This window comes from Xiphias gladius, chromosome 24, assembly GCF_016859285.1.
Source record: "Xiphias gladius isolate SHS-SW01 ecotype Sanya breed wild chromosome 24, ASM1685928v1, whole genome shotgun sequence".
Taxonomy (NCBI): domain Eukaryota; kingdom Metazoa; phylum Chordata; class Actinopteri; order Istiophoriformes; family Xiphiidae; genus Xiphias; species Xiphias gladius.
Genome location: NC_053423.1, coordinates 19787879 through 19815329, shown reverse-complemented (window position 1 = coordinate 19815329; position 27451 = coordinate 19787879). Strand labels below are relative to the sequence as shown.

The 27451-nt window shown below is 40.8% G+C and overlaps 3 protein-coding genes across 5 annotated transcripts; 2 read left to right on the top strand and 1 right to left on the bottom strand.

Annotated features, from left to right (window-relative positions):
- Positions 1–1992: 1992 nt before the first annotated feature.
- oscp1a (organic solute carrier partner 1a) lies at positions 1993–13489 on the top strand. 2 transcript variants are annotated; one of them, XM_040121999.1, is made up of 12 exons: positions 1993–2042; positions 7654–7765; positions 7956–7985; positions 9265–9419; positions 10047–10214; positions 10424–10504; positions 10605–10708; positions 11317–11445; positions 11551–11605; positions 12614–12765; positions 12847–12907; positions 13260–13489. In XM_040121999.1, the coding sequence occupies exons 2-12, from the start codon at positions 7654–7656 to the stop codon at positions 13380–13382; spliced, it is 1170 nt and encodes a 389-aa protein (XP_039977933.1). In that variant the 5' UTR covers positions 1993–2042; the 3' UTR covers positions 13383–13489. The 2 variants fall into 2 exon arrangements, with proteins under 2 accessions (XP_039977933.1, XP_039977934.1); XM_040122000.1 differs by lacking the exon at positions 1993–2042 and having other exon boundaries at positions 7466–7765.
- A 1782-nt stretch (positions 13490–15271) lies between these two features.
- On the top strand, positions 15272–18464 carry lsm10 (LSM10, U7 small nuclear RNA associated). 2 transcript variants are annotated; one of them, XM_040121341.1, is made up of 2 exons: positions 15272–15437; positions 17482–18464. In XM_040121341.1, exon 2 carries the CDS (start codon positions 17520–17522, stop codon positions 17931–17933), a length of 414 nt encoding a protein of 137 aa, XP_039977275.1. In that variant the 5' UTR covers positions 15272–15437; positions 17482–17519; the 3' UTR covers positions 17934–18464. The 2 variants fall into 2 exon arrangements, with proteins under 2 accessions (XP_039977275.1, XP_039977274.1); XM_040121340.1 differs by having other exon boundaries at positions 15272–15589.
- A 3761-nt stretch (positions 18465–22225) lies between these two features.
- LOC120786444 (mucin-5AC-like) lies at positions 22226–26905 on the bottom strand. Its single transcript, XM_040121891.1, has 3 exons — positions 26802–26905; positions 26582–26658; positions 22226–25001 (listed from the first exon to the last, which is right to left on the bottom strand). Exons 2-3 carry the CDS (start codon positions 26638–26640, stop codon positions 22226–22228), a joined length of 2835 nt encoding a protein of 944 aa, XP_039977825.1. The 5' UTR covers positions 26641–26658; positions 26802–26905.
- Positions 26906–27451: the final 546 nt, after the last annotated feature.

Here is a 27451-nt window from a genome sequence, read left to right as displayed (position 1 = left end):
GGTGCAGGTGCTACTTCAGCTGTTGTTTCTGAATCCGTACCAGGCGCTGTTGAGTCTGTTGGTTCTGAATCTGGACCACTTGTTTCTGAATCCGGCCCAGGCACTACTTCAGTTGTTGTTTCCAAATCCAGCCCAGGCGTTGTTGACTCTGGTGCAGGTGCTACTTCAGCTGTTGTTTCAGAGTCCGTACCAGTCGTTGTTGAGTCTGCTGTGTGCACTGCTTCAGCTGTTGTTTCTGAATCTGGACCAGGCATTGTTGAGTCTGGTCCAAGCTCCGCTTCAGATGTTGTTTCTGAATCCGGCCTGGGTGCTGCTTCAGCTGCTGTTTCTGAATCTGGCCCAGAGGTCTTTGAGTCTGGTGCAGGCGCTGATTCAGCTGTTGTTTCCGAGTCTGGCCCAGGCGTTGTGGAGTCTGGTGCAGGTGTTTCTTCAGCTGTTGTTTCTGAATCCGGCCCAGGCACTACTTCAGCTGTTGTTTCTGAATCCGGCCCAGTTACTACTTCAGCTGTTGTTTCTGAATCCGTACCGGGCGCTGTTGAGTCTGTTGGTTCTGACTCTGGTGCAGGTGCTACTTCAGCTGTTGTTTTAGAGTCTGTACCAGTCGTTGTTGAGTCTGCTGTGTGCACTGCTTTAGCTGTTGTTTCTGAATCCGGCCCAGTGGTTGTTGAGTCAGGTGCAGGCACTGATTCATTGTTGTGTTCGTCTCTCTCTGCAGGCATTGCTACAGCAGTTGTTTTTTTCGTCTCACTTGTTTCTGTTCTGAGTTTGGCCCAGGCACTGCTTCAGCTGTTGTTTCCAAATCCGGCCCAGTCGTTGTTGAGTCTGTTGCAGGCACTGATTCAGCTGTTGTCTCCGTCTCCGGCCCAGGCGATGATTCAGCAGTTGTTACTGATATTGGCCCAGGCATTGCTTCAGCTATTGTTTCAGAATCCGTAACAGCCATTGTTGAGTCTGGTGTAGGTTCTACTTCAGTTGTTGCTTCAGAATCTGTACCAGGCGTTGAGTCTGCTGCAGGCTTTGTGTCAACTGTTGTTTCCGACTCCGGCCAAGGCATTGTTGAGTCTGCTGCAGGTGTTTTTTCAGCTGTTATTTTCGACTCCGGCCCAGATGTTGTTGAGTCTGGTCCTGGCACTGCTACTGGTGTAGTGTTTGGCTCAGACTGAGGTTTTACTAGCTCGGGCTCAATTGTCATATGAAGCTTCTCTTCGTCAACTCCTTTCCCGCAGTTGCATGGTTGGATTTGAATGATGTTTTTAATAAGATAAGCACTGGGGAAGCTCATACTTAAGACACCTAAGCAACCTTGGTTTAAGGAGCTTTTCTTATGTTGCACCACAAACTCATTAAGCTGCTTGTTAACTTTTTTAGCCAACGTTTTAGGACTCCGAAAACGTGATGGTGCACTGTCAGTCAGCACAATGTGATGATCACACATCTTTGACTTGATTTTCCTTATTTTGCCTTCGACACTTATTAGCTGGTTATTTTCAAAGAAAAATGACTCATGGTTTTTTGTTCCAAGATTGAACGTGTCACTCTGGAGAAGAACAATCTTGCCCCTCACCTCTTGCATGTTTGGTGCTGACAACTTGGTCCATATTCTATTTCTGTGCTTTTCAATCAATTGCTTCATCAATTCTGCGACTTTCCCCTTGAAAAGCCCATGTAGTGTTACTTTCACAAGCACAGTCTCACTACTGTGGACGTTTAAGAAGTTGAAAAAAACCCTGAGGACTGCATCAAGTTCAATATGTTGCCATAACATCCAGTGACTGTCCCGGATATAAAGATTGTTTTGGGTGGGCCACCAAATCCCAACATGCACATCAAAATACCGTAGTCCAACTTTAAGTTGCTTGTCTAATGTCCAAACCTGACATATAACAAGTGGTCCTCCATGTAATGACAGGCTATCGTGTGTTCCAGGTATGGAGATAGCAGATACTGGAGTTTCATCAGGTATAGACTTCATCCAGTCCAGGTTGTAAAATCTTGGATCTGTGGCTGGGTGATCATTGAAACCTGTCCCTGCACCTGAACAGGTGGTTATTCTGGTGGGGGGAAAGACATTATACTTGCAAATTTGAATATTTCTTTGGAACACTCAACATCAGAAAAGAATTTTAAATAGTTCTTTCTAAAACAGAAAAACTGTTTTAGAAATGAAATGAATATTTGCTGGAAATGTTAGCAAAACCATAAAAAGTAATGTAATAAAGTACATTCTTGTATGCAGAATAAGGAAATATGGTTAGAAAAATATAAATATAATATATAATTATTAATATTATGTTAAACTTACATAGAGAGAAGCCAGAGGTAACAATGGATCTCCATAACTGGTTTTTTGGCCATAGTCTGGTGAACTCAATTAGGATTTGTCCAGCTCTTACTCCAAGATGTGTTCACATTTTTGTCTCAACTATCAATTTGCAAAACGTTTCACTAGCCTTGAACGGCTTTTAACTGTGTACCTGACTATGAGAAATAGGCAGTTGTCTCCCTTGGATTAAGCTGGTGTAACAGTGAGTATAAAGATAGGGTTTCATTTGCATGTTTCTACTCTCTAATCTTTAATTTGGAATGAGAGGGAGAGAGAGAGAGGGGAAGGAGACAAAGTATAGGCATCGTAAACGTGGTGAACAGATGATATTTTAAGAGTTTAGTTGAAAGGCTTCAGGGACAGTCTTGGAGGTACACAAGTGAATTTAGCTGGTTATCCTTTGCGTACACTACATGTAAGATGTTTGAGAACAGTCACTAACAGTCACTAACAGCATATTTCCCGAATTGTCAAACTTATGTTTCATGCTAAAGTGTACAAAGAAATTTAGAAAATATTGTGTCTCCAGCTTTGTGGCAGTTTAGGGGAAAATCCTTTCCTGAGTCAACATGACAATAGGTGCAGGTGCTGATTCAGCTGTTGTTTCAGAGTCCATACCAGGCGTTGTTGAGTCTGGTGCAGGTGCTACTTCAGCTGCTTATTCTGAATCTGTACCAGGCGTCGTTGAGTCTGGTGCCGGCGCTACTTCAGCTGTTGATTCTGAGTCTGTACCAGGCGTTGTTGAGTCTGGTGCAGGTGACGATTCAGCTGTTTTTTCCGTCTCTGGCCCAGGTGTTGCTTCAGCTGTTGTTTCCGAATCCGTACGAGGCGTTTTTGAGTCTGGTTCGGGCACTGCTTCAGCTGCTGTTTCTGAATCCGGCCAAATCGTTTCTGAGTGTTGTGAAGGTGATGATTCAGCTGTTGTAACTGACGATGGCCCAGGTGTTGCTTCAGCTCTTGGTTCTGAATCCGGCCCACTTGTTTCTGAGTCCGGCACAGGCTCTACTTCAGCTGTTGTTTCTGAATCCGGCCCACAGGTTGTTGAGTCTGGTCCGAGCTCCACTTCAGCTGTTGTTGCTGTTTCCGGCCCAGGCACTGCTTCAGCAGTTGTTTCCAAATCCGACCCAGGTGTCGTTGAGTCTAGTGCAGGTGCTGATTCAGCTGTTGTTTCTGAATCTGAACCAGGCATTGTAGAGTCTGGTCCGGGCTCTACATCAGCTGTTGTTTCTGAATCCAGCCCAGGCATTGTTGAGTCTGGTGCAGACACTGCTTCAGCTATTGATTCTGAATCTGGACCAGGCATTGTTGAGTCTGGTCCAAGCTCCGCTTCAGCTGTTGTTTCTGTTTCCGGCCCAGACACTGCTTCAGCTGTTGTTTCTGAATCCGGCCCAGAGGTTTTTGAGTCTGGTGCAGACACTGCTTCAGCTGTTGCTTCTGAATCTGGACCAGGCATTGTAGAGTCTGGTCCGGGCTCAGCTTCAGCTGTCGTTTCTGAATCTGGCCCAGGCGCTGATTCAGCTGTTGTTTCTGAATCTGGCCCAGGCTCTGTTGAGTCTGGTGCAGGCAATGCTTCAACTGTGGTTTCTGAATCTGGATCAGGCATTGTTGAGTCTGGTCCAAGCTCCACTTCAGCTGTTGTTTCTGAATCCGGCCCAGGCGCTGGTTCAGCTGTTGTTTCCGAATCCGGCCCAGAGGTTTTTGAGTCTGGTGCAGGTGCTACTTCAGCTGTTGTTTCCGAGTCTGTACCAGGCATTGTTGAGTCTGGTGCAGGCGCTGATTCAGCTGTTGTTTCTGACTCTGGCCCAGGCATTGTTGAGTCTGGTGGAGTTGTTGCTTCAGCTGTTGTTTCTGAATCTGGACCAGGCGCTGTTGACTCTGGTGCAGGTGCTACTTCAGCTGTTGTTTCAGAGTCCGTACCAGTCGTTGTTGAGTCTGCTGTGTGCACTGCTTCAGCTGTTGTTTCTGAATCTGGACCAGGCATTGTTGAGTCTGGTCCAAGCTCCGCTTCAGATGTTGTTTCTGAATCCGGCCCAGGCACTACTTCAGCTGTTGTTTCTGAATCCGTACCAGGCGCTGTTGACTCTGGTGCAGGTGCTACTTCAGCTGTTGTTTCAGAGTCCGTACCAGTCGTTGAGTCTGCTGTGTGCACTCCTTCAGCTGTTGTTTCTGAATCTGGACCAGGCATTGTTGTGTCTGGTCCAAGCTCCGCTTCAGATGTTGTTTCTGAATCCGGCCCAGAGGTTGTTGAGTCTGGTGCAGGTGCTACTTCAGCTGTTGATTCCGAGTCTGTACCAAGTGTTGTTGAGTCTGGCCCGGGCACTGCTTCAGCTGTTGTTTCCGAATCCGGCCTTGGCATTGTTCCAGGTGTTTTTTCCAAATCCAACCCAGGTGTTGTTGAGTCTGGTGCAGGTGCTACTTCAGCTGTTGTTTCCGAGTCTTTACCAGGCATTGTTGAGTCTGGTGCAGACCCTGATTCAGCTGTTGTTTCAGTCTCTGGCCCAGACGTTGCTACAGCTGTTGTTTCTGAGTGTGGCCCACTTGTTTCTGAGTCCGGCCCAGGCATTGCTTCAGCTGTTGTTTCAGAATCCGTAACAGCCATTGTTGAGTCTGGTGCAGGTTCTACTTCAGTTGTTGCTTCAGAATCTGTACCAGGCGTTGAGTCTGCTGCAGGTGTTTTTTCAGCTGTTGTTTCTGAATCCGTACCAGGCGCTGTTGAGTCTGGTCCTGGCACTGCTACTGGTGTAGTGTTTGGCTCAGACTGAGGTTTTACTAGCTCGGGCTCAATTGTCATATGAAGCTTCTCTTCGTCACCTCCTTTCCCACAGTTGCATGGTTGGATTTGAATGATGTTTTTAATAAGATAAGCACTGGGGAAGCTCATACTTAAGACACCTAAGCAACCTTGGTTTAAGGAGCTTTTCTTATGTTGCACCACAAACTCATTAAGCTGCTTGTTAACTTTTTTAGCCAACGTTTTAGGACTCCGAAAACGTGATGGTGCACTGTCAGTCAGCACAATGTGATGATCACACATCTTTGACTTGATTTTCCTTATTTTGCTTTCAACATTGATTAGCTGGTTATTTTCAAAGAAAAATGACTCATGGTTTTCTGTTCCAAGATGGAACGTGTCACTCTGGAGAAGAACAATCTTGCCCCTCACCTCTTGCATGTTTGGTGCTGACAACTTGGTCCATATTCTATTTCTGTGCTTTTCAATCAATTGCTTCATCAATTCTGCGACTTTCCCCTTGAAAAGCCCATGTAGTGTTACTTTCACAAGCACAGTCTCACTACTGTGGACGTTTAAGAAGTTGAAAAAAACCCTGAGGACTGCATCAAGTTCAATATGTTGCCATAACATCCAGTGACTGTCCCGGATATAAAGATTGTTTTGGGTGGGCCACCAAATCCCAACATGCACATCAAAATACCGTAGTCCAACTTTAAGTTGCTTGTCTAATGTCCAAACCTGACATATAACAAGTGGTCCTCCATGTAATGACAGGCTATCGTGTGTTCCAGGTATGGAGATAGCAGATACTGGAGTTTCATCAGGTATAGACTTCATCCAGTCCAGGTTGTAAAATCTTGGATCTGTAGCTAGGTTATCATTGAAACCTGTCCCTGCACCTGAACAGGTGGTTATTCTGGTGGGGGGAAAGACATTATACTTGCAAATTTGAATATTTCTTTGGAACACTCAACATCAGAAAAGAATTTTAAATAGTTCTTTCTAAAACAGAAAAACTGTTTTAGAAATGAAATGAATATTTGCTGGAAATGTTAGCAAAACCATGTATGTATGCAGAATAAGTAAATATGGTTAGAAAAATATAAATATAATATATAATTATTAATATTATGGTAAACTTACATAGAGAGAAGCCAGAGGTAACAATGGATCCCCATAACTGGTTTGTTGGCCAATCTATAGTCTGGTGAATTCAATCAGGATTTGTCCAGCTCTTACTCCAAGATGTGTTTAGATTTTTGTCCTAACTATCAATTTGCAAAACGTTTCACTAGCCTTGAAAGGCTTTAACTGTGTACCTGACTATGAGAAATAGGCAGTTGTCTCCCTTGGATTAAGCTGCTGTAACAGTGAGTGTAAAGATAGGGTTTCATTTGCATGTTTCTACTCTCTAATCTTTAATTTGGAATGAGAGGGAGAGAGAGAGAGGGGAAGGAGACAAAGTATAGGCATCGTAAACGTGGTGAACAGATGATATTTTAAGAGTTTAGTTGAAAGGCTTCAGGGACAATCATGGAGGTACACAAGTCAATTCAGCTGGTTATCCTTTGCGTGCACTACATGTGAGATGTTTGAGAACAGTCACTAACAGTCACTAATAGCATATTTCCCGAATTGTCAAACTTATGTTTCATGCTACAGTGTACAAAGAAATTTAGAAATTAGTGTGTCTCCAGCTTTGTGGCAGTTTAGGGAAAATCCTTTCCTGAGTCAACGTGACCATAGAACGTGCATAAGTCAAGGTCCATAAAGAAATGGTTTTCCAAGTAACTTGACTGGCCTTCACCAAGCCCTAGCCTCAACCCCATCAAACACATTTGGGATGAACTGAAAAGAGCCAGGTCTTATCTCCGAAAATCAGTTCCCAAAATTACTACTGCTCTTTTGGCTGAATGGGAACATATCCCTGCAGCCAGGTTTCAAAATCTCGTAGATAGCCTTCCCGCAAGAGTTGAGGCTGTTTTAGCAGCAGATCAATGCCCATAGTTTTGAAGTGATATGTTTAGCATGGGTGTAATGTTTAGGTGTACACATAATTGCTTCATGCGTCAACATGCTTTTGACATTTTTTGACTTTTTTAATGTGTGTTAAACAAAATATTAAGGTGATAAAATATTGAGTTTCTGACTGTCATGTTTGCATCCAGCTGTGAATGGTTGTTAACAGGTCTATAAAGGAGGATTATAAAACACTGTAGGGTTGTTGATTTTTTTGTTGTTTTTTTTTCTGCCATATACTGAATATAGACACTGTAACCTTTTACTTTCTGTGGTTGGTTGAGCAGTGCTGTCATGTCATCCTTACCCTGGCCAATAAGCCTGTGCCTGGCCTCCGCTGATCCTCTTCCTGACCACGTGTTGCATCTTAGTGCGAAAGGTTATCTGCAGAAGCAGGATCAGATAAGACTTTAACATGGGCAGTTCTGTAAGAGTGGCAATTCAAAACAGCAACAATCAAATAATGCCTTTGAAATGACAAGAGTGCTTTTGATCTGCAAGGGACTCAACTAGCTTCTAACACCTACTTCTGCACCAGCTTTTTCCTAGGAGCTAATCCCTTCTTTGTCTTTGCAAGATGTCTGTGAGAACTCTCCCCCTGGTTGTCATTAATCTTGGTGGAGAGATGCTTTACATACTGGACCAACGCCTGCGAGCTCACAACACGTCTGAGGACAATTCAGAGAAAGGTAGAGGTAGATAGAGAACTGACGGGGGCTTCGTAGGTGTGTATGTGTTTCACTCCAAGTCATCCCTCCCCCTGGCAAACTGTGGCTGTCAGATGTTCTCTTAAAAACTGAACATGTTAATCTTATATTTCCCATGCAAAACACCCCAGATGACAACTCAATTTTCTTTCTCTTCTTTCTCTTCTTGCAGGAGTGTGGTCAGAAAATGACAGAAAAAGAGGTATCCATGCCATTCTTCGGCATATTATTGTTTAGTCAGCTCCTTCTGCCCCTGTAGTTTCTATTTCTAGTTGTAATTTCAACATAACTGATGAATGTTGCGAGATGCAGTGTTAGTTTTGGTACCGTTTTATATAACTGCCCACGACTTACAGTGTAATTATGTTGTATGCATCGGGTACCAATAAAAATACATGTCAGTTGGTACAGTGTAAGAAAACAAGACTATGGGGAACAAAGGAATAACAATTCAGCATTTTAGAGGAAAGAGGACGTAAATTTTACTGGTATAATGGCATAATAAAATACCAGTAAGAACTGGTATTTTATTAGCACCTGACTCATACAACAGAATCACACAGGTAGTTGCAATCCGTATTATATATTGTTACCGTTGGCTCTGGAATATACTGCCTCACATGCCAAAAATACAAACTACAAATTTGTTTAAAATTTATTAAAGACTGGAATCTGACTTTTTGCATGTGTTTTACCATATAAAACGTTTTTATGCCATATGAATGATACATTTTTTTAAAAATAGCATGTAAAGTTGTGATAGGTAAACTAAACAGCTAACACAGAACAGCTATAAGTGTTAGCTAGCTAGGCAGATAGCCACAGCTAGCTAAAGTCAAAGATTATTTGCTCAGTGATTTTTCTGTAATTGTAGTGCTGTATGAAAAATAACAGTTTTGATGAACCAACATGTTGGTCATTTATTTCACATAAATAAATGAGGCAGTAGCTAAATCCATCTGTTATGGAGAAACAAATCTAGCTAAACTCCTGCTACTAATAACTAGCTTAGCAGAGTAGCAGAAACCACCATCTTTAAATCACATATTTATCAAATTGTGCATTAATTTATAATTGATTTCAATACACAATACAAATATTAATAGTAGAGTAAAAGAATACAAGCTTGTCCAAAGGCAGAATGCAGGGTTTTGTTTTTTTTTTAGGTCTTAATTAGCCTAAAAAAGGCATAAAATGAGGGCTTTACAATCTATTTGTTAGACAGTTTGACAGCCAGACTGAAAACTATAAACCATTATTCTCAGTTTGACTGCTTGTGTAGTTTCTCTCCGTCTTTGTTCAGCAGTATAGCCCAATGACCACCACCAGCTACATATAAAGACAGAGCATTAAAATTGCTTTAACATCAAAATAAGTCCTTCTGTGCTATTTAATTACACGTACAATAGACCTAAAATTTTCAATAGTTAATTCTAGCCAGAATTAACCACCTTCTGTTTCTGTCCCTTCCCTGTTCATAGTTATGAATGACATCGTTGGGACCATGTTTAGTAAAGCCTTTATGGATGAACTTCTCAAACCTCAGAAGCTTTATTCTCACAAGGCACTGAAAACAGTGTTAACTCGCTTAGCCCATGCCTCCATCATGAGGTTGAACACCGCCAGCATGGACAGGGTATGTACTAGAAACCAGAATGGCCTGTTTCAAGTCTTTGGGGGGAAAATCCAAGTCAAGTCACAAGTCAGACAAAACAAGTTTGAGTCAGGTCTCAAGTTCTTCGAGTGAAATCGTAACAAGTCTTAATTGGCAGCTTTTGATTCTCTGAATACTGTCCATTAAAGTGGTGGAACAATTACACATTTTCATCTTTAAGAACTATGTTAATAGTGTTTTTACATAGCTATGACCATGTATTTTCAGTCCATGAGTCCAGTAATTAAATATTCATGGTCCATGTCCAGGAGAAGCCTACTTGGCACTGCCTTATTTCGTTTAATTTATTTTATATTTTTCAGGTTTTTAACAGGTCAAATCATGAGATTTTAAGGTTTTGCTTTTAAGTCTAAATTCAAGTGAAGTCTTTAGGAGGTCAAGACTCAAAATGAGTCTTAAGTCCTCATTTTTATGACTTCAGTCTTACTCGAGTCCAGCTCTCAACTCTAAACCCCTGATTCTAGATGTATTTACAGTCCTTGTGGAGCTACAGTTTAAGAGAAAGGGAGGTGGTTGTATGATGGTATGTTGGGAGGTGAGGTGGGCCAAAAAATGTTATGTCCTTTTCCTCTTTTTTTCCTCCTTTAGCTTTACCAGCTGATGGTTATGGCGTTCAAATATCAAGTCTTCCTTTGTCCACGGCCAAAAGACTTGCTGCTCATCTCGTACAACCACATAGATGCTATCAGGGAATTTGTAAAAGACACTCCTGTGGTCGTGAACCAAGTGGACGAGACACATAGGAAGATCATTGAGGTATTACTGGCATTAAATAAGCCTTCATCGAATTCTTCCGCTTTACAGCATCTGAAATGTTCGAATCCAAATACAGCTCTCATACATATTATCCACAGTAGTCCATACAGTCTGTAAAATAAGTCCGTCCATACTGTCTAGATTCCAGCTCTTTTTATCACCTGTCTATGCATCCTATGTGTGACCTGTTCTTCATCCCCTTGGTGAAGGTATACTCATCGTTATCAGAAGGTGAATTCCAGCTTCTCAGACAAACACTGCTCATATTTTTTCAAGACATGCATGTTCGCGTGAGTCCTCTTTTATTGGCTCCCTCAGCCCATACACGTGAAATGAAAATATAAAAACAATTTTTCTTCAATCAGCCCTTCTTTAACCTTTGCTTCTCAGGTGTCACTTTTCCTCACAAATCATGTCCAGAATCCCAACGGACGTTTTGCCCTGTCGACCTCGGGCCCATTGCCTCATGGGATAGATGTTCCAGGGTTAATTAGGTAGGCAGGGGACTCGCAATAACACAGAGGGGGCAATGAATTTATTCTGATGGTATGTCAGTATATGAGCCAGCAACTAGCCAACAATTCCTTGCATACTAGCTAACGTGTGTATTTCCTCAGGGTGACTGAAGTGTATGAACAAGGGGTTTTACTGTTTAACAACTAAACATAAATCTACCTCACCTTTACACACCAATCATGCTTTTGAGACCTGGTCGGCCTCATTTGAACACAGTTTCCTGCATAGAGAAATTGCTCACACACAGACAATAAAATAAAAAAAGGCTCTAAAGATGCAAAAAGAAGGAAATCCATCTCATGTGTAAAAAGTGAAACAGTGGAAAAAAAATGTGATTTAAAAAGTGAACATTTCAGTCAAAGGACCATCGCCAGGACAACTTAAAGACAGACCACAGACAATTTAACACTAGTTTAACCACACGTGACTGCTTGGAGATGACTGATGCAACTGTAAAGGCTCCACTGACAAGCTTAACATTTCTTAATTTGAAATTTTCCTGTATTTAGTCTCAGATCTCCTCTGACTGCTTATAAGAAATCTCTCAATATTCCAGAGTGTTGTCATCTTCTTCCTGTTTCCACAGGACGTTTGGCAGTACGGGCAGAGAAGTGAGACGAAGTGAGTTCCCCACCGGAGGAAGTTACAGCAGCCCCATCAGGGAGGGATGTTTTGAACTGCATGGAGATAGAGTCATCAGACTGGGCATGAACATGTATGTGCTGCGTGAGGTGCAATGCATCATTTAACACATACAATAGCACACATGTGGACTAACTCTGCATTTTCAGATCATGTTTTGTGTTTTATGAATTTAAAGGTACACCGTGAACCATCCAGAGGAGACGCAGACATCCAAGGCTCCCCCTGTCAAGGTAGTGATGTGCAGACGTTTCTATGGCGGGAAGAACCACTGGTGTAATTAATACCATTCGTCAAGAATAACACACAATTCCGTTTATATCTTCCAGTTCCATTGAAATTCTTACTGATATGCCTAAATGGAGCAGATTCTTCATTGGTGTCATTAATCACACCCGTGCTCCTCCTGCTGTGATATAAACATGTCAGCTGTTTAGAAAGGCCTGTACACGCCTGAAACCTTTACATAAATATTTAAATGCAGTGCCCCGTGGAATGCAACTCAAGAACCGCACTTAAGATAAAGTTGTACTTTTACTCCATTACATTAATTTGAATTTATATGAATTACACCACACCACTACTCTGTGTGTACATTACCCATATTACTTTCGATCACCGTTTCATTGTTGCACTGTTGAAGTAATGCAATGAGCGCCTGCCATGAGCGCTGCACATTTGTGTATAAAAAGCCATATATTTATATTTATATATAAAAACCTCAGCACGCCAGAGAGAGCTGAACCTTTATTGAACTGTAAAGTATACTTCTGTAATGTATATTCATAATTCTCAGACCTACTTTACAATGTCCACAGTCATTCCGTTCTGCTTTTATAATGTCCCTTATGTTTTTAGATGTTCGGGTATTTTTTCTCCTATTTTATTAATCCTCACTATGCGAAGTCTATGTAGAAGGGAACTAAGCTTTTCACTGCACACTGTGCTGTGTGCAATCATATATGTGACAAAGAAATCTAAAAATTTTTTAATCTTTAATGGAGATTTTATATACAAACTATATGCTCGGCGTATAAAATATGACGCATTTTCATAGGTTAAATTACCCACCTAAGTACAAAGTAGTTGTTCCTTAATCATCAATTCAACTAAAGGCTCTAAATATTTTTTCCACCACTCTGTAATTCTCTCAGTCATCTTACATTTTCCTTTTGATCAGCAAAAGGAGACCTTCTTTCTGTTCACGTCTAACCTTCCTGCACATGTCCACGGTGCTGCAGACGGATGACACTCCCAACCTGCTGGCCAAGGAGGAGCTGAACCTGCTGGCTCGTCTGATTGGCAGCATGAAGGCTGAGAACGAGCCCAAAGCTGAAACTGGCTTTCGGATCAACCTGTTTACAACAGACCAAGAGGAGGAGGAGGAGGAGGCGTGAGTGCTTTTCTTTGCTGATTGTCATGCAACTGAATTAACGTTAATTCCCACAAATCTGGCTTTTGCTTTGGTTAACAGGGGAGCTTCATGTGGAGCTGAGGAGCCCGCGTTTGGAGTGATAAATATCCAAGCGATGCAGGTAGGATGAGCTTTTAGTTATCTACTGTCTGTGAGCAACTTTTAAAGCTGATAGAGGACCTGCACGCATGTTAAAATGCAAACCATTGTTGTGGCAAAGGGGATGTACACACCTTATTGGTCTGGCATGTATTGTAATTGATATGAATTTGCAAGACCCATCACTATAAGTAGATTAAATGTGATATTTGTATATATAATATTTAATACTTTCCTGATTATATAGTGCATTTTTTATAGACTCCAATTAACCAGCCACTGACCACAATTTTCACTTAATTTATTTTAAGTTGTTTCATTTAATTTCACTAATCTGTTAATGAGTTGATATTTTTGGGTTTTGTTTGGTCCAGGATGAACAGGCTGTTACTGAGTTGGCTCGAATCGCTGGCCAGTTCACAGAACAACAAGAGCAGCCTGAAAACCCCAGCGGTGACAAAGGAGACGACCTGCTGGCCATGATGGACGAGCTCTGACTCTTACTTGTCTCGTCTTTTCATTGGTTAATCATGGTCACTGAGGTCGGTGGTGAAATTAGATTTAATGTTTTAACTTTATGGTAAAATATGCAGTTGTTAGTGTATTCTGGACCTGGTGGTTTAACACTGACCTAAACTAGAGCGTAAGATACATATCCAACGACTTAAAGCACCTATGCATTATGCAAAGAACATTTTATTTTATTTAATTGTATATTAAATTTACAGCAAAAACTATGACATGAACTGATCACAAATCGTAAGACACACTGTATTTGACAATGTATTGTGATTTTATCCCAATAAAGCATGTATTCATATGTCCATGTTTGTTTTTTGTTTTTCACACAATGCAGACATGTTAAGAGTCAGCAATGATTTATTTTATGATTATTTCTAAGGTTGTCAACCTTCTCTCAAATGATACTTGAAATACATACATATACATACAGATTAAAATAAATGCTGTATGATAAATATATTGTATGACAAATATGAATTTATTAATTAATTGTGTGTATTTATTTTTATTAAGAATTTTAATATACTGGGTATCTGTCATTCCTTGTACTTATTAGTTATTTACAAATTCACATTATTCTTCAAATCATGTGTTTCATGATCCTTTAGGCTTTATTTAATTCATGAAAAGTCTGTCCTTTACGCTGCGAGTGCTAGGAAAAGGCAACTGGACTTTCTTGAAGTACTTCGCCCTCTCATCCGAAAGGCTCCTTCGGTTCTCACTGACTAGTGGGGGGTTCACAAAAGTGAGTCGCTGAGGTCACGTGAGTCACAATGGGTACTCGTGTGACCTCAACCTGTGACCTCATCAGTTTTGCTGCTGATCTCACCAGAGGATATTCACCTGGAACTCCCCACTTGTCAGTTAGAGCCGAAGAAGCCTTTCAGGTGGGAGGCGAAACGTCTTCAAGAACTTCAAGCAAGTCCAGTTGCCTTTGCCTAGCACTGACAGAACGCCATGACCTGGATGACTGAGAATCTTCACAGACATCTGTATAATATGGTTTGTAACCTCTGTCTTCCATGTGCAGTGGCCCCATACATGCAGCCTCACTGGGCCCCCTTACCCTTTGAATACATCCATTGTCACGTCTTTACGAATGACTGAATCAGCACGTAAACGGATGTATCTGTAGTGGTTTAGAACCAGATTTTACAAAGTCTGCAAAATGAAAATCTGAAACCTCAGCATATTTTAGCTTTCTTTTCTCAACATGCAGTAATTACCGCGTGAAGCCTTCACTGTGATGATTTACAACGTTATGCAACATTATTTCTGTCACAGTATTTTAGGTCTTCATGATACCCTGGGCATAAGACAGAGATGGAAACCCATCTTACTCCCCTACACTGAGAAAGGCCGTATTTCTGTATTTCTTAATTAAAGAAAAACCACTACTACTGCACTGAAATCACGTTTTACTTGCATCGAAAGTCGATCAGATTTCAACTTGACAAAAATTGTGAATTTCTGAGGCGGAGCGCCCTTGAGAGGCAAGAACTAGTCTGTCAATCTATTGATCCAGACTACATAGTTTGTTCACAATGCTAATGAGGTAAAATTTTAAAATTGCAGATAAAAATAAAGTTTAAATTCCGGCCATTTTGAGGGCCCTGCCCATGATGGGGCCCTGGGTTCTTACAGTTATATGCATGTATGGTCGTCTGATTCGAATACAGTGATAACTAATGGATTCACTCTTATCCAATGAAGAGTCTGTGGATTTATTTGCCGACTAGAACGTTCAGTGGTTTAAAAAAAAAAAACAACATTAATTTCAGGGAAGTAAAGTGGTTGTAAATACTGTAAGTGTACGTCTTTGTTTTCCGGAGCAGCCTGCAGAGGGCGGTGTCGCTCTGTGTCGACGTAACATGTGACGCAGGGTGAGGCGTCACCGCGTTGCCGTTTCCTCGGCGACGGTCTTTGTGCGGGAAAAAAAACGACTCGTCGACGTCCTTGCTCGGGTTCGGCTCCACCTGCGGCGATTTGGCGTTGGACGTACACACGAAACACGGACCGAACCGGGCCAGGTGAATGTTACCGCGCAGCATCTGTGGTAACCGTGCAACACGTGCGTCCAGAGGCTCTGTCGCACTTCATTGGGCCGCTGCTAAAGCTAACAGTGAAGCTAGCTAACTCAGCTACTGGCAGACACAAAAAAAAAAAAACCGAACTTGCACAGGTTAGTTTCCGCCTCTTCGTAAAACTGGTTGTTTTGAGGTGGAGATGCATAAATGAAACGATCTGCATCTATCATGATATCTCTCGTGAAGCCTATACCAGTGTCTGATATTTTCACAACCACCTTGACATAAATCAATATCGTCTTTATAAGATATGGAGAAGTTATATGTTGTTTTTTTGACAGGTCCATTCTGTGGCCAGTTTCACATCTGAATTTATATCCGGCCCCTAATCAGCGTAATGTCAGTAATAAACTTGTTGGACTGATACTGCTTCTGCATTTTAAGGCTATCGTTTTAACATGACGTTGGGAGACAAAACACAAGACACACGCCATAAAACTAAACAACTTCCTGAAATCCCAAATCACATCACTACAAACGAAATAAGAAACGCCAAAACCAAACCGCCTGCGGTAAAGACAGGACAATGTGTGCATCTGCAGAAGAAATGTGTATTTATAACATGACCCGAAAGACAAAATATATAAATAAATACTGATGTTCTCAATGTAAAAAAGTTTTCGCCACTTTACGGGCTGCGGTATTAAGACTGCGTTAGTGTTAGCTGGGTGTACCTAATGAGTTTATGTTAGAAAAAATGTAGAATGTCGGTTGTAAGACAAAAATGCAGCATGTTGTCTGCTGCATTAGAGAGAGAGATTGCTTGTATTTTCTAATTTTAGGGTATTTGTTCAATCCAGTCTTTATTGTCCTGCTTGGGGAAATTTTGCAAAAACAGTTTAATTCGTCAGCAAAACATTTAAAAAAAAATCACTTAGAACTATGTAAACAGTTTGTGTGCTGACATTTACATTGTTGGACATATAGTTTAAAGTGCTAAGATTTAAATTTTTTTAAACTATAGATGGACAAATTAACAATGCAGTTCAACAGCTTCCCCCTGCTGTTTTCCATCCATCAGTTCAGAACTCAGATATTTCATTTACAAATGTATATGACCAAAAAAAAAGCAGCAAATCTTTTTCATTTTGTAGCTCAACCCAGCAAATATTTAACATTTTTTTCTTGAAAAATGATTAATCAGCTGTCAAAATAGTTGCTTATTTTCTTGCGATGGACTAATTAATTAATCGACTAATTGTGGCAACTCTAAAAATTATTCATTTTTTCATAATTTATTAATCCATCCATCCATTATGCTGCTTCTCCAGGTCAGGGTCAAATTAATTTAATTAATTATCCCATTAGGAATTATTGTTAGGCTATATACGGCCAGGAAGCACTAAAAAATGTGATGTAATAATAAATTAGAATGACACACAGTAGAGCGCACACCTCCACCAAGGCCTCATATTGACAAAAATGTGGGGAAATGCCCTCTCTCACAATGTTAAGGAAAGTGGTATAAAAAATTCTTGGATCCGCACCAAAATTTAATGGGTTCTTCCCTGGCCCATGCCCCGTGCCAGCACCGAGCTTGGTGCAAATCTGTTCAGTACTTTTTGCGTAATCCGGCTGAAAAACAGACACGAACAAACAACAAACAGACACGGGTGATAATATAACCTCCTTGGTGGAGGCAATAAATCTAAGCCTTATCGTCTCATACTCTGGTGAATATGATGGTGAGACGAGATAAATCTGATTCTGTGTTGTATTAAAAAGGTCTTAAGAAGTCTTAAATTTAACTTGGTAAACCTGCAGAAACCGTTTAAAATGACCTCAAACATATGCTTGTTACTTCTGTACTGACACTTTCTGTTATTTATCAGCCAACGTATAGATCGATATTGATATATCTACGAAAAGCTAATGTCAGCCCATTTATCCCTGTGCTCCTAAACTTCAAGTGTTTTGATTATTATTATTCCTGATTCCCTCTGGTGATGAATTGTACGGTGTAAGCTAACCTTCTGTCTACCTGCAGGTATCCCTGACGTCTGGAGATCATCTTCATCAGAGTCCATGGAGTCAGAGGGAGCTGAGTCCCCGCCGTCGAGCACGGGGCCAGTCGAAGTCTTCAACTCTATTCGCGAGCGTACGATCGCAGAGAACAGCATGGTGGTCCTGCTGCAGGGTTTGATGGGGGAGGTGACCACGGTGGACATGAGGAACGAGAGCACGGCAAGGGGGCGCGTGGTCAATGTGGACGCCTTCATGAACATACGACTGGAGGAGGTGCTGTACCAGGACCGGCGGGGCCAGTCCACCCAGCTGCAGGACCTGTTTATCACCGGCAGGAACGTCCGCTACATTCACATCCCAGACCACGTGGACATAATGAAGACCATACAGAGCCAGTTGGCCAAGATCCATAGAGTCCGCAACTTTGCCAATCAAGGAGGAGGCAGAAAAGAATATGCCAAGAAATCAAAATAACTTATTTTCTTTTTCATACAAGGATACAAATCTCTGCTACTCTGGTATGGCTTGTGCAAGCTTAAGTCCAAAAATAAGCTTGGAAGCAGCAAGCAGTTTTTCTTTCTTTTTTTTTTTCAGATTTGAGTCCAACAAACACAAAATGAGTCAGGGGATGAGAACGAGAACAATATATGTTTTTCTGACTTTTTTTCCTTTTTTTTTTGTTGGGAAATATTGGATAATTTTGAGCAAATACTTGGTGGAGCTGGAACGAGAGTGTTTGTCATTTTTGCTTAAAATATTATGGAAATAGTTGCCAATTAAGTTTCTTTCAATCAGTAAAATAAATTATTTTTGACAAAGATCCCTTGGAGTAGTTTTTTAAGGAATTGTGATCGTGACGTACTGGTCAAGACATTTCGCAGTTGAAAAATGATTTTGTCCGTGCTCTCTGGTGGACAGACTGATGAAGACACTGTTTCTACAGGGTGTCTGCAGGCCTTGAAAAGTCTTAACAAGCAGTGAATTTAAAAAAAAAAAAAAAAAAAAGGCCATAGAAGGTGTTAAGAATTCTTAAATATTTTCTCACATGCTGTTTTCAATATATCAGTTCAGAACTCAAAGATATTTCATTTATGATTTTACATAACCAAAAAAAGCAGCTGAGCAGAGTAGTTGATGGTAGGTGGAGAAAATATTTCTTAAAAAGTCTAACTATTCCTTTGACAAAATGACTTGATGAGAAGGTGATATCTTCAGTGTGATAAATAAATGCTACAAGTCTGATAAACAGTCTGATCTGTGGGCATGTAGAACTACTTCTTTAAATGAAACAAACATTGTTTGACTTCACACTGAACCGCACTGAAAACTAAATTGCCCACTTACGTGTAAGGTGGGAAATATCAGTCATCATGTTTACATCAAGCTTTTTACTCTAGCGCCACCATGAGGTTCACATTTGTGGCTTTGAGTGAAATGTCTCAACAGCTAGTGGATGGATTGCCGTGACATTTTGTGGAGACATTCGTGTCCCCTTGAGGACGAAATTGTAAGAACTTTTCATCCAGCACTTTGGTTAAGGACCTGCTAAACTAATGACTTTCCCATCAGCGTCTCCTGTAGTTTGTGTTTAGCGCTATTTAGCAAATGATATGATGCGTAACAATGAAGAAGACGGCTACTGTTGGAAAACAGCTATTAAGGGCAGTTTGGGGCTTTTTATGAAAAATTTTGAGTTTTAATTATTTTATTATTTGACAAAAAATGTTTATGAATTACAAATTAGTTCTTTGTGAGATGTTTGAACATGTACAGCACTAAAAGGCTAAATTAGCATGTTAGCATTGTCATTGTGAGCATGTTAGCAGGCTGATGGTAGCACATAAGTTCTGTATTGGGCCGAATAAAAGATGATATTTTTTTTCTGGAAACTAGGCATGAAAAATTGGAGGTTGTATTTTTTTTCAGTTTTTTGAATATATATAACATAAACAACATAGCACGTACAACACATTTAAACATAATAAAAAAGTAAAACATTAACATGTTAGCGTGCTGGAATTATCATTTAGCACAAAGCACCCATTTAATTTTGGAGAAGATCCAGATAATTTTCTATGAATCAGAATTTTTTCTCTGAAGTCTGGTGTATGTTGTTTGACATTGGCCTTGGTGGAGGTCTGCGCTCTACTGAGTGCATTTTCTAGTTATTATTACTATTACTTCTTGTAGTAGTAGATATTGCTTATAACGTATGATTTAATCACACTTTTATTCATGTTAAAATCCTGCTTTAATTAAGTTCAACTTATGACATTTCATTTATCAGTGTTAAATGTGGTACTAATACTAATGAGACAGTCCATCTGAACTTTCAGAGAAAGCTATATGTCACTATCTTAGTTCACAAAACCCTAATCACAAAAACTCCCACTGTATCCTCAAACTACAATACAAACTATCAGAGTAACCTGAGTCAGTGAGGATACACTGCACGGGTGTACAGATGGAAAAACAGCAACATCAGCATTCATCTCCTCTTCCTCGGTGCCGCCCATTCATATTACACACGTTATAATTGTATAATTGTATAACTGACTGCAAACTGGACTGAAAGACAGTGTAGTTTAAATACTTCGGCTTAATTTACTGCAAAACAAATCCTAGTATGTTGTGTCAGTGTCATTGTAGGTTTTTAAACTCCTCCTCTGCAAAGTACCTACAGCGGTCAGAGAAATGTGGTAAAAAGTACAATTTACCTCTGAATTGTAGTGGAGTAGAAGTTTAAAGTAGCATAAAAATAAAATACTCCAATAAAGTACCTCAGAGTACTTTAAAGTACCTTCTTCTCTCTATTTGTGTTTGTTATATTTTTTCCTAATACGGATTATTATTCATTTTCAAGGCTGCAACTAATGACTGTTCATTATCTATTAATTTGCAAATTTTTTTCTTGATTAATTGATTCACTGTTACGTCAATAAATTAGCAGAAAATAATGAAATGTGCCACAGTTTCCTGTAGCCAAAGGCGACATCTTCAAACATCTTTTGTCTTACAAACAGTCCAAAACCCCAAAAAGATTCAGTTTACAGTGAAATAAAATTGAGTAAAGCAGCAAATCCTCTCATTTTAGAGGCTGTAACCGGTGGATTTTTGGCATTTTTGCTTGAAAAATGACTGAAATAAATATCAATAAGTGTTTCAGTCTTGTGCCCTACTTTTGTTTCTCTGACACTGAACCTACATCAACCTGCTGAAAAACAATGTCATTGTGAGTTCAAAAAGGAGCTCCTGCCGTTTCCGCCTCAACTTCATCTTCAACTTAACAAAACACGCGACATAAACTCACCCGTGCGTCAGACCAGTCCGTAAAAAACCACAAATGGGCTGTAAAATGTGCATTTTCGCTCAGGTTTTCATGAGAAGAGTCCGTCACCGCTGATAAGTGTGACGACGAGAAGCTGCGTTTTTAGAGCTGTGAGCCCGGTACAAGAAAGTTGAAGTTTTTTCCTTTTCTTGACATCAGCAAACAACCACAAACTAATTGCCACACGTTGGATCTGGGGCACAGCATCACATACCCGCTTTGCCAAATTGGTAATCCAGCTTTTTCTATCTGTAGTTCTACAACAGCACAGTCTATAACTTTTCCTTTAAAAGGAAAAAATGTTTTAGGTGGATTATCAGTCACTCTATTGAACACCCATTTATGCAGTCTGAAAGAAAATAGGAAAAATAAAGTAGAAAAAAATGTGGGAAAAATCAATTTGAGTTCTGAGATTTGTGTCCGTACTGTGAGGAGAAAACTCATATTTCTAACTTTTAGGTTTTAATAAATATACAAATTTTTCTTTGTATGTTCAAAATTTTGATTAAAGTTAAAATTCTAATATAAGTTTTGACATTAATAAAAACAGTGAGAACTTGACAGCAATCCTTGCCTTTTTTCCCACGATCTTTATCTCCAATTACTGACTTTGTTCATAAAATTCTGTCTGTTGAATTAATTCTCAGTATTCAAACAATATTTCTGTTCTAAAATTACTAAAATGAACCCCAGAAATCTGAGAATAAAATCAGCAATCTAAGATAAATATCAAAAATATTTTTTTCCTCACAGCCCTACTCATCTATATTATATAATGTATTCAGGTTGATGCGTTTTACAGATGGCATGTGTTGAATTTTTTGTTTATTTTGTTCATTTATTGTGAAGAATTATAAATTCTAAGCACCATTATTATCATTTGCTTCATTTTTGAAAAGGACCACAGATCACAGGTTTTGTAGTTGGATAAAAGCACAATAATCACATTTTTTTATCCAAGGTGTTTGTAAGGGAGACTATTTTTTGTTGTATAGACTATCAAGGGCCAAAAATAAATGACAGACAAGATATGAAGTAGGACCTATAAATTGTGGACTGCCTAAAATATTTTGTTAATTTTGTTACTTATTCTTTATGTATATCAAAAATAAATGATTGCTTGTATAAATGTGTGATTTGATGCACTGTTTGGAAAAAGATGGTTGTTTTTAACGTTTTTCTGTCCTGAGGATTAATTTGTCACTATGTCTCTTTAAACACCATTATGTGGTTTTGTGAAGACCCATTCCGAAAATGTGAACTACTGTTTCTAACAATGCATGTGAATATTAAGAAAAAATTAGATGACAAAAGAATGCTCTGTCTTGTCTCATACTTTAATGTTTTCAGGAAAAAAATACCATTCCACAGATTTCCTCTCCAGACTATTAGTTTATATCAGATAATATTTAATTTAGTGATAAATTTCTTATTGCATTTACCCTCTATGACAATTACGTCTTCTCCACTGTGGTTTTGGCTTGCGCTCTACTTGATGAGGAATATTAGGGAGTACAGCGGGATATGACTTGGGAACTGCTACAGGCATGGTGTCTGGTGGATTTATCAGTTGTGGTTTGTGTTCTGTTGAGTCAGGTTTAAGCGGGTGTTCATCTTTATTTGTGGTGGGCAACTTGGGTGATGACTCTGAATTTTGCTGATGAGTTATTGATTCTGGTGCAGGTTCAGGCATAGTCTGTGGAAGTACATTCAGGCCAGTCACCACCTCAGGTTCTGCTACAGCTGTTGTTTCTGAATCTGGTCCAGGCGTTGTTGAGTCCGCTGCAGGAGCTGGTTCAGCTGTAGTTTCCGAATCTGGCCCAGGCGTTGTCGAGTCTGCTGCAGGTGCTGCTTCAGCTGTTGTTTCTGACCCTGGCCTGGGTGTTGTTGGGTCTTGTGCAGGCGCTGCTTCAACTGTTGTTTCTGAGTCGATCCCACTTGTCATTGATTCTGGTGCAGGTTCAGGCATAGTCTGTGGAAGTACATTCAGGCCAGTCACCGCCTCAGGTGCCGCTTCAGCTGTTGTTTCTGAGTCCGTCCCACTTGTTGTTGATTCTGGTGCAGGTTCTGCTTCAGCCGTAGTTTCTGAATCTGGCCCAGGCGTTGTTGAGTCTGCTGCAGGCGCTGCTTCAGCTGTTGTTTCTGAATCTGGTCCAGGCGTTGTTGAGTCCACTGCCGGAGCTGGTTCAGCTGTAGTTTCCAAATCTGGCCCAGGCGTTGTTGAGTCCGCTGCAGGAGCTGGTTCAGCTGTTATTTCCGAATCCGGCCCAGGCGTTGTCGAGTCTGCTGCAGGCGCTGCTTCAACTGTTGTTTCTGAGTCCGTCCCACTTGTCATTGATTCTGATGCAGGTTCAGGCATAGTCTGTGGAAGTACATTCAGGCCAGTCACCGCCTCAGGTGCCGCTTCAGCTGTTGTTTCTGAATCTGGCCCAGGCGTTGTTGAGTCCGCTGCAGGAGCTGGTTCAGCTGTTATTTCCGAATCCGGCCCAGAGGTTTTTGAGTCTGCTGCAGGTGCTGCTTCAGCTGTTGTTTCCGACCCTGGCCTGGGTGTTGTTGGGTCTTGTGCAGGCGCTGCTTCAACTGTTGTTTCTGAGTCCGTCCCACTTGTCATTGATTCTGGTGCAGGTTCAGGCATAGTCTGTGGAAGTACATTCAGGCCAGTCACCGCCTCAGGTGCCGCTTCAGCTGTTGTTTCTGAGTCCGTCCCACTTGTTGTTGATTCTGGTGCAGGTTCTGCTTCAGCCGTAGTTTCTGAATCCGGCCCAGGCGTTGTTGAGTCCGCTGCAGGAGCTGGTTCAGCTGTTATTTCCGAATCCGGCCCAGAGGTTTTTGAGTCTGCTGCAGGTGCTGCTTCAGCTGTTGTTTCCGACCCTGGCCTGGGTGTTGTTGGGTCTTGTGCAGGCGCTGCTTCAACTGTTGTTTCTGAGTCCGTCCCACTTGTCGTTGATTCTGGTGCAGGTTCAGGCATAGTCTGTGGAAGTACATTCAGGCCAGTCACCGCCTCAGGTGCCGCTTCAGCTGTTGTTTCTGAGTCCGTCCCACTTGTTGTTGATTCTGGTGCAGGTGCTGCTTCAGCTGTAGTTTCCGAATCAGGCCTAGGCGTTGTTGAGTCTGGTGTGGGCACTGCTTTAGATTTTGTTTTGGACTCCGGCTCGGACGTTGTTGAGTCTTGCGCAGGTGCTGCATCCACTGTTGTTTCCAACTCCGGCATGGGTGTTGTTGAGTCTGCTGCAGGCGCCACTTCAGCTGTTGTTTTTAACTCCAGGCCAGATGTTGTTGAGTCTGGTCCTGGCACTGCTTCAGGTGTAGTGTTTGGCTCAGACTGAGGTTTTACTAGCTCGGGCTCAATTGTCATTTGAAGCTTTTCTCCATCACCTCCTTTCCCACAGATGCACGGTTTGGTTTGAATGATGTTTTTAATAAGATTAGCACTGGGGAAGTTCATGCTTAAGACACCTAAGCAACCTTGATTTAAGGAGCTTTTCTTATGTTGCACCACAAACTCATTAAGCTGCTTGTTAACTTCTTTAGCCAATGTTTTAGGCTTGCGAAAACGTGATGGTGCACTGTCAGTCAGCACAATGTGATGATCACAGATCTTTGACTTGATTTTCCTTATTTTGCTTTCAACATTGATTAGCCGGTTATTTTCAAAGAAAAATGACTCATGGTTTTTTGTTCCAAGATTGAACGTGTCACTCTGGAGAAGAACAATCTTGCCCCTCACCTCTTGCATGTTTGGTGCTGACAACTTGGTCCATATTCTATTTCTGTGCTTTTCAATCAATTGCTTCATCAATTTTGCGACTTTCCCCTTGAAAAGCCCATGTAGTGTTACTTTCACAAGCACAGTCTCACTACTGTGGATGTTTAAGAAGTTGAAAATAACCCTGAGGACATCATCAAATTGAAAATTTTGCTTAAACAACCAGTGACTGTCCCGGATATAAAGATGTTTTTGAGAATGCCACCAAATCCCAGCACGCACATCAAAATACCGTAGTCCAACTTTAAGTTGCTTGTCCAATGTCCAAACCTGACATATAACAAGTGGTCCTCCATGTAATGACAGGCTTTCGTGTGTTCCAGGTATGGAGATAGCAGATACTGGAGTTTCATCAGGTATAGACTTCATCCAGTCCAGGTTGTAAAATCTTGGATCTGTGGCTGGGTGATCATTGAAACCTGTCCCTGCACCTGAACAGCTGGTTATTCTGGTGGGGGGAAAGACATTATACTTGCAAATTTGAATATTTCTTTGGAAATTTCGATATTAGTAGTCAATAGTTCTTTACCAGCGAACAAATAAAAACAGGAAAGGAAGAAATATGAAATAAATATTTGCTTGGTATGTTAGCAAACCAAAATAAGTGATGTGATAAAGAAACTTCTTGTATGCAGAATAAGTAAATATGGTTAGAAAAATATAAATATAATATATAATTATTAATATTATGTTAAACTTACATAGAGAGAAGCCAGAGGTAACGATGGATCTCCATAACTGGTTTGTTGGCCGATCTATAGTCTGGTGAACTCAATCAGGATTTGTCCAGCTCTCACTCCAAGATGTGTTTAGATTTTTGTCTCAACTATCAATTTGCAAAACGTTTCACTAGCCTTGAAAGGCTTTAACTGTGTACCTGACTATTAGAAATAGGCAGTTGTCTCCCTTGGATTAAGCTGCTGTAACAGTGAGTGTAAAGATAGGGTTTCATTTGCATGTTTCTACTCTCTAATCTTTAATTTGCAATGAGAGGAGAGAGAGAGAGAGAGAGAGAGAGAGAGAGAGGGGAAGGAGACAAAGTATAGGCATAGTAAACATGGTGAACAGATGATATTTTAAGAGTTTAGTTGAAAGGCTTCAGGGACAATCATGGAGGTACACAAATCAATTCAGCTGGTTATCCTCCATGCATACACTGCATGTCAGATGTTTGAGGACAGACTTGGTACAGTGACTTCATGAAGTCTTGTTATCAGTTTGAGGATGCCAGCTAACTAGCAAAGAGTCCAGTTGTTGCTAAGTTAACCTGACTCTGGCTATGAGAGTGCTTTTGATGCTCTCAGCCATCTCTCAGCAAGAAAGCAAATATTTCCCGAATTGTCAAACTTATGTTTCATGCTACAGTGTACAAAGAAATTTAGAAATTAGTGTGTCTCCAGCTTTGTGGCAGTTTAGGGAAAATCCTTTCCTGAGTCAACGTGACCATAGAATGTGCATAAGTCAAGGTCCATAAAGAAATGGTTTTCCAAGTAACTTGACTGGCCTTCACCAAGCCTTAGCCTCAACCCCATCAAATACATTTGGGAAGAACTGAAAAGAGCCAGGTCTTATCTCCGAAAATCAGTTCCCAAAATTACTACTGCTCTTTTGGCTGAATGGGAACATATTCCTGCAGCCAGGTTTCAAAATCTCGTAGATAGCCTTCCCGCAAGAGTTGAGGCTGTTTTAGCAGCAGATCAATGCCCATAGTTCTGAAGTGATATGTTTAGCATGGGTGTAATGTTTAGGTGTACACATAATTACTTCAGGTGTCAACATTTTGACATTTTTTGACTTTCGTAATGTGTGTTAAACAAAATATTAAGGTGATAAAATATTGAGTTTCTGACTGTCATGTTTGCATCCAGCTGTGAATGGTTGTTAACAGATCTATAAAGGAGGATTATAAAACACTGTAGGGTTGTTGATTTTTTTGTTGTTGTTTTTTTTTTGCCATATACTGAATATAGACACTGTAACCTTTTACTTTCTGTGGTTGGTTGAGCAGTGCTGTCATGTCATCCTTACCCTGGCCAATAAGCCTGTGCCTGGCCTCCGCTGATCCTCTTCCTGACCACGTGTTGCATCTTAGTGCGAAAGGTTATCTGCAGAAGCAGGATCAGATAAGACTTTAACATGGGCAGTTCTGTAAGAGTGGCAATTCAAAACAGCAACAATCAAATAATGCCTTTGAAATGACAAGAGTGCTTTTGATCTGCAAGGGACTCAACTAGCTTCTAACACCTACTTCTGCACCAGCTTTTTCCTAGGAGCTAATCCCTTCTTTGTCTTTGCAAGATGTCTGTGAGAACTCTCCCCCTGGTTGTCATTAATCTTGGTGGAGAGATGCTTTACATACTGGACCAACGCCTGCGAGCTCACAACACGTCTGAGGACAATTCAGAGAAAGGTAGAGGTAGATAGAGAACTGACGGGGGCTTCGTAGGTGTGTATGTGTTTCACTCCCAGTCATCCCTCCCCCTGGCAAACTGTGGCTGTCAGATGTCCTCTTAAAAACTGAACATGTTCATCTCATATTTCCGGACATTTTGCCCTGTCGACTCGCAAAACGTGAAGGGGACACTTAATTTATTCTGATGATATGTCAGTGTATGAGCCAGCAACTAGCCAACAGTTCCTTTTATTTGCATACTAGCTAACGTATGTATTTCCTCAGGGTGATTGAAGTGTATGGACAAGGGGTTTCGCTCTTTACATTTACACACCAATCATGCTTTTGAAACCTGGTTGTTAAGCATCGCGTGAACACAGTCTCACTCATAGAGAAATGGTAAATGGACTGCGTTTATATATAGCACTTTTCTAGTCTCATCAACCAGTCAAAGCCCTTTACACTACATGTCACATTCAACCATTCATACAGCACTTTTTCTATAC

What these genes read in the sequence shown, in the direction of transcription:
- oscp1a (XM_040121999.1), top strand. Translation starts at nt 7,654, where the DNA reads ATGTCTGTGAGAACTCTCCCCCTGGTTGTCATTAATCTTGGTGGAGAG. An exon ending in TGAGGACAATTCAGAGAAAG is followed by an intron (nt 7,766 to 7,955) that starts GTAGAGGTAGAT and finishes CTCTTCTTGCAG; the next exon opens with GAGTGTGGTCAGAAAATGAC. An exon ending in TAAATATCCAAGCGATGCAG is followed by an intron (nt 12,908 to 13,259) that starts GTAGGATGAGCT and finishes TGTTTGGTCCAG; the next exon opens with GATGAACAGGCTGTTACTGA.
- lsm10 (XM_040121341.1), top strand. Translation starts at nt 17,520, where the DNA reads ATGGAGTCAGAGGGAGCTGAGTCCCCGCCGTCGAGCACGGGGCCAGTC.
- LOC120786444 (XM_040121891.1), bottom strand. Translation starts at nt 26,640, where the DNA reads ATGCAACACGTGGTCAGGAAGAGGATCAGCGGAGGCCAGGCACAGGCT. An exon ending in GCACAGGCTTATTGGCCAGG is followed by an intron (nt 25,002 to 26,581) that starts GTAAGGATGACA and finishes TCCCCCCACCAG; the next exon opens with AATAACCAGCTGTTCAGGTG.